At 47.3% G+C, this 6418-nt stretch overlaps 1 protein-coding gene and 1 non-coding gene across 2 annotated transcripts; both read left to right on the forward strand.

Moving 5' to 3' along the window:
- On the forward strand, window positions 1–74 carry trnan-guu (transfer RNA asparagine (anticodon GUU)). Its single transcript has one exon. It is a non-coding gene; the product is annotated as a tRNA-Asn (tRNA).
- A 2770-nt stretch (window positions 75–2844) lies between these two features.
- On the forward strand, window positions 2845–3800 carry LOC140461038 (uncharacterized). Its single transcript, XM_072555823.1, has one exon. It carries the CDS (start codon window positions 2877–2879, stop codon window positions 3798–3800), a length of 924 nt encoding a protein of 307 aa, XP_072411924.1. The 5' UTR covers window positions 2845–2876.
- The last annotated feature ends 2618 nt before the right edge of the window (window positions 3801–6418 follow it).

The raw sequence follows: 6418 nt of genomic DNA on the forward strand, positions 1-6418 counted from the left end.
GTCTCTGTGGCGCCATTGGTCAGCGCGTTCGGCTGTTAACCGAAAGGTTGGTGGTTCGAACCCACCCAGGGGCGGTGTATTCGTTGCCCTTCTTTGGCTTCGAAGCTGTGCGCTTTTAATGGGGTCAGGAAAATGTTCCCCAAGCGGAATTCTTCTCCATAAAGGGGTTTCGGAATTGAATTAATGTTTCACGTAAGGGACTGCGTATGCTGAGAAGACCAGACCAAATGAGAAACTCGACAGGTTTGACAGTACCTGTCGGTGAAAACAGAATTTTGAAATGTTGCCTCTGATTCTCTTTCCACAGATGTTGCCTGACCTGCTGAGTTCCTCCTGCAATTTCTAACTGAAAGTTCATTTCATCTTTTGGGGTGAAACACCTAAATATCTGCAAACACCATGTGCAGATATTTAACCCTTTCGAATCACTGTAAAGTGATTGGATTCAAACAAACTCTGCGATGATTCACTCTTTCTCAGCTCCATAGGCAGACAGACCTGGGAAGTCAAGCTGTCAGTGTGGTTCTGTATTCGTGGGCCGAGTGGTTAATGCGATGTACATGAAATCCATTGCGGTTTCCCCACGCAGGTGTGAACCCTGCCGAGTACAAAATGAGAAATGTCGTCGAAAAGAAAGGGAGCTTGCTCCCCGGCTTCTTCTTTAAGATTCAAATCAGTGGAGGGGGAAAAATATTTCACTCAACTTGGGACTGGTGGGAATCTGCAACCCACTGCCTGTTCGGGTGGAGCAAGCCGATACCCGCAGAGCTTCTTTTGAGGCTATGAGCAAAGTGTTTGGAAATGAGACTAGAAGAGTGAGGGGCTTGAAATCGTGATCGAAATGAAGCAGGCACCTGAGGACAAGGGTGTTTCTTTGCCAGTGAAAGATACTGCTTCACCAAGTTGGGCCTGTGGAAGGGAATCAGTGACGGTGATTATCTTTGGTTGTTCACCTTGTGAATGAACCCATTGCTGCGCATGTCCGTGTTAACGTCAGAACTCTGCAGCATGGTGGCGTTAGATACGCACAGGGCCGGGGCACAATGGTTGATGCATCTGACTCCACTGACCTGTTTGAAATGCAGCTCACAGCTTCTTCACACACCCCAATTAATCTTCTCGTTGTCCTGAAGCCGGCATACGGTTTGAATTCCCGATCTGCGGGAATGAGAATCCTTTCACTGTCTCGCGTCAGTACATGTCCCTGAGAACATCGGAGTCAACTCACAGCGCAGTCAGATGAGGGGAAGCTGAAAGAGCCCCACATGCTGCTCACGGGCACATTTTATTCTCCCCAACTCAACGCCTCAACCACTGTGGCTCCTGGGAGTGGAAAAGAAACAATCACCAATAATTCATAAGGAAGAAAAGCTAATTGACAGATCTGTGAAGCTTGACTAATTACTCCTACAGACCCTAACCCATTCGTGAGGTGGGAACCTGCTCGTGAGATAAACTCCTCTCATAAAGAGGTACCAGTCTCAGCTAATTGGAGAGTTCACAAGATAACCTTGCACAGCTCACATTGTCAGATACAGTTCTTTTATAAAACGGCTTCTTAGTAAGGAGGGCAAACGTTCAATCATAAAATGGCTTCCCGACACATTGTGCAAGAATCTCTTCAATATTCAACCTTGAATATTTTCTAAGCTAGGAGCAGACTCTTGCTTTTTCAGCTCTAAACCATTCTGTACCTGAGGCAGAGATGTTACCATAAGGTTGCATTCAAACTGATTCATTCGTCTTCAAATGAAACATGCCTACTTTTCAAGTTTGTGATTCAAATTCAAATAAGACATAAGATCTAATTAGTTAGAATTGACAGTGGGGCAGTCTGTAAAAACAGCAAGTAAGTTAAAGCTTTATCAGTATTTCTTTTTACAGAATTTGCACTTCAGAACCAGAATTGGCTTCTCAAAATGCAATTAAATTCAATCCATACCAGCTAAGCACTAAGAGTTAATTTTCTGCTGGATTCAACAGCCTCAGCACTAAAATGGTGTCTCTCTCTAGTGTCCTTTTGAACTCTCATGTCAGGGTTTTGTAACAGCAAAGATTTATTTTCTCTGTGACTGCCCTGCTTGCGAGGGGTATACGAATCCATTATAATTGTCAGCAACTGAGTGTTAATTACAAAGTTTTTGATAGTACCGAGTTTCGTTTCAGGGTCAGAATCAAATACTGTCATTAATTTCACAAGGGAACGGTTGTGAATGTTATCACTTGGTGTCCTGTTCATACAGATTCACCGATGCTAAGGCAAACCTTCTTAATTGTCTTACAGCATCCTGTTATCACTTGGTAAGCCCAGGTGTCCCTATCTTTTGCATTCTTTAAGATGCCCCCCTTTCTGAGTCTTGTTGTCTATTTTGTGTTCTATAATTCAGCCTTACATTTAGTCTAAATATTTAAAGACAAGTTTTAAGGCTATAGACCTTCTCAGTGACAATGATGACTTTTGTAATCTCTTTTTACAGAGTATTTGATCTGAAAACTGAAGTTTAAAAATCAACAGATGAAGGGCTTATGCACAAAATGCCAACTCTCCTGCTCCTCAGATGCTGCCTGACCTGGTGTGCTTTTCCGCACTTTTTGACTCTGACTCTCCAGCGTCTGCTGTCCTCAATTTCAAGTCAATGTCTGACTGTCATTCAGTCCATTGGGACTGGAACGAGTTTTGACTAAGATTCTGTGAGAAGGTTCAAAGTTTTTTGGTCCCTGTTTCAGTACGTTTTCAGCATCAGTGGGACTGAATGAGAGACCCTACTGTTACAGCGTACTGAGTGTGGAACCTAAAACAGTTATCCAGCCTGGAAAGAGGAATTCACAGCAGGGACGGACTGTACACGTGTTTGTGTGCCGCTGAAGCTTCAGCCATGGAGAAACCAGAGGAATCCCGCCCCGTGGAGAAACCTTGGAAGTGTGGCGACTGTGGGAAAGCCTTCCATGTCCCGTCTGTCTTGGAGGCTCATCAGCGCAGTCACACTGGGGTCAGGCCATTCTCCTGCCCAGAGTGTGGGAAGCGGTTCAGCAGTTCCTCCACCCTGCTGAGACACCGACGGGTCCACACAGGGGAGAGGCCCTTCAGCTGCCCTGAGTGCAGGAAGGCTTTCAGCAATTCCTCTGACCTACTGAAGCACCAACAGGTCCACACCAGGGAGAGGCCATTCGCCTGCCCAGAGTGTGGGAAGGGGTTCAGCAGTTCCTCCGCCTTGCTGACCCACCGACGGGTCCACACAGGGGACAAGCCCTTCAGCTGCCCTAAGTGTGGGAAGGGCTTCACCCAGGCCTTTTCCCTGCTGAGGCACCACAGTGTCCACACAGGGGAGAGGCCATTCACTTGCCCAGAGTGCGGGAAGGGGTTCAGCGATTCCTCTGCCCTGCTGACCCACCGGCGGGTCCACACAGGGGAGAGGCCTTTCAGCTGCCCTGAGTGTGGGAAGGCCTTCACCCATGCCTCCAACCTGCTGACCCACCGGTGGGTCCATACTAGGGACAGGCCCTTCATTTGCCCCGAGTGTGGGAAGGCCTTCAGCAATTTCTCCCACGTGCTGATCCACCGACGGGTCCACACCGGGAAGAGGCTATTCGCTTGTCCTGAGTGCGGAAAGGCCTTCAGCAATTCCTCTGACTTACTGAAGCACCAGCAGGTTCACACTGGGGAGAGGCCCTTCAGCTGCCCTGAGTGCGGGAAGGCCTTCACCCAGGCCTGCAACTTGCAAAGACACCAGCGGGGGCACCAGCGCTCCCAACAATCGAATTCTGCCGGTGAGGCTGCTGTGGGTCACCCCCAGGACTGAACCTCCTGCCCAGTCTGACAGTGGGAGAGTTGGTGGGCTTGTTTTGTTTTCTGCTGGACTGTACCCACTCCTACGGTGGCTCAGTGGTCAGTAGCATTGCCTTACAGTGCCAGGGACCCAGCTTTGATTCCACTATTGGGGCAACTATCTGTGTGGAGTTTGCACATTCTCCTTCTGTGCCTGCGTGGGTTTTCTCTGGGTGTTCCGGTTTCCTCCCACAGTCCAAAGGTGTGCAGGTAGGGTGGATTGGTGAAATTAAATTGTCCCAGTGTTCAGGGATGTGTAGGTGTGGTGCATTAGTCAGGGGAAATGTCGAGTAATAGGGGAGGGAAATGGGTCTGGGTGGGTTACTCTTCAGAGGGTCAGTTAGAGCTTGTTGGGCTGAAGGACCTGTGTCCACACTGTAGGGATTCTGTGATTCTATGAACTTTGATCCATTGGGCGCTGCTGCTCGTTGAGCCCAGGACTGCACATTCCCACTGAAACAATCCGCACAAACCCAAGCCTGCGAGACCTTTGGAGCAGAAGTTAGGCCATTCAGCCGATCGAGTCTGCTCTGCCATTCGTTAGAGACAAAAACAAACTGCAGATGCTGGAATCCAAAGTAGGCAAGCAGGAGGCTGGGAGAACACAGCAAGCCAGGCAGCACCAGCAGTGAAGTCAGTGTTTCAGGTGTTAACCCAAATCATTGACTTCTCGACCAGAAATGATTTACCAGGATGTTGCCGAGTGTTTGGGTTACAGGGAGAGGTTGAATAGACTGGGGCTGTTTTCCCTGGAGTGTCAGAGGTTGAGGGGTGACCTTATATGGGTTTATAAAATCATGAGTAATATGGATAGGGTAAATAACAAGGTCATTTCCCTGGAGGTTGGGCAGTCCAGAACCAGAGGGTTTATGGTGAGAGGGGAAAGATTTAAATGGGACCTAAAGGGCAACCTTTTCATACAGAGGGTGATGCATGAATGGAATGAGCTGCCAGAAGATGTGGTGGAGGCTGGTACAATGACAGCCTTTAAATAGCATCTGGATGGGGACATGAATAGGAATGGTTGAGAGGGATATAGGCCAAGTGCTGGAAACCGACCCTTTGGTCCAACTCATTCATGCTGACCAGATATCCTAAATTAATCTAGTCCCATTTGCCAGCATCCCTCTAAACTCTTCCTGTTCATACACCCATCCAGGTGCCTTTTGATTAGATTCCCTACAGCGTGGAAACAGGCCCTTCGGCCCAACAAGTCCTCACCGACCCTCCAAAGAGTAACCCACCCTAACACTACAGGCAACTTAGCATGGACCTCAAGGGACAAGTTTTCACACAGAGGGTGGTGCATGTACAGAATGAGCTGCCAGGGGAAGTTGTGGAGGCTGGTACAATGACAACATTTAAAAAGCATCTGGATGGGTATATGAGCTAAATGCTGACAAATGGGAGTAGATTAAATGTTGGATGTCTGGTCAGTATGGACGAGTTGTACCGAAGGGTCTGTTTCAGTGCTGTACATCTCTACGACTCAGCCTCTCGGGTTCACACACAAAGAATCTGTCAGTAACGTTGGGTTTCAGAGTTCGGTTGAAGCAATGTGGTATCTTGTGGAGACTTCGAGTCAAAAGAGATGCACAGCAGGGAAACAGACCCTTCAGTCCAACTCGTCCATGCTGACTGCATATCCTAAATTAATCTCATCCCATTTGTCAGCACTAGTCCGTATCCCTCGAAACTCTTCCTATTCATGTTCCAATCCAAATGCCTTTTAAATGTTGAAATTGTACCAGATGCCATCACTTCCTCTGGCAGCTCATTACATACATACACCACTCTCTCCGTGAAAAGGTCTCCCCTCAGGTCCCTTTTAAATCTTTTCCCCCTCATCCTAAACCTCTAGTTTTGGATTCCCCATCCTGGGGAAAAGATTTTGACTATTTACCCTATCTGTGCCCCTCATAATTTTATTAATATCTACCAGGTCACTCCTCAGCCTCTGATGTTCCAGGAAAAAATACCTGCAACTTATTCAATCTCTCCCTGTAACTCAAACCCTCCAACCTCAGAACCATCCATTTAAATCTTTTCTGAACCCTTTCAAGTTTCACTACATCCTTCGTGGAAACATAATTTGCAGGTGTTCAGTGTTATGGACCAGGCCAGATCCCCTCAAAACATTCTCGGAAGGTAGCCCAGACCCTAACTTTTTTTAGTTGTTTTAGGCAGAGCTATCTCAGGAGTGATGTAACTGGTCAAATCACTTGGCTTCCAGGAAAACAATTTATTTACACACCGCCGAATGAAACCTTTGTGACCACTCCATTGACCTGTGTTGCCACCTTCAGGGTCCAATCGTCTGAACACCCAGATCTCTAACTCCCCCTCGCGAGAGCCAAAAGTCCTCAGTTCTATTGAGGGGGGGAAATTGGATGTCAGTCATCTCTGTATTAGAGAATGCATCATTTAAATAAAACTGAGAAGGGCATTCCTGACAGAAGATACAACAGAAGGTGGCACAGAGTATTCCAAGAGACACGTAACCTGGCTGTAATCTGAGAGACTAAATTCCATTTTTTGTTACGAGAGGGAATCATATTTATTGGATCAGCATATCATGAGAACCTTGTTTTA

Source organism: Chiloscyllium punctatum, chromosome 36 (genome assembly GCF_047496795.1).
Source record: "Chiloscyllium punctatum isolate Juve2018m chromosome 36, sChiPun1.3, whole genome shotgun sequence".
In the NCBI taxonomy this organism is placed as follows: domain Eukaryota; kingdom Metazoa; phylum Chordata; class Chondrichthyes; order Orectolobiformes; family Hemiscylliidae; genus Chiloscyllium; species Chiloscyllium punctatum.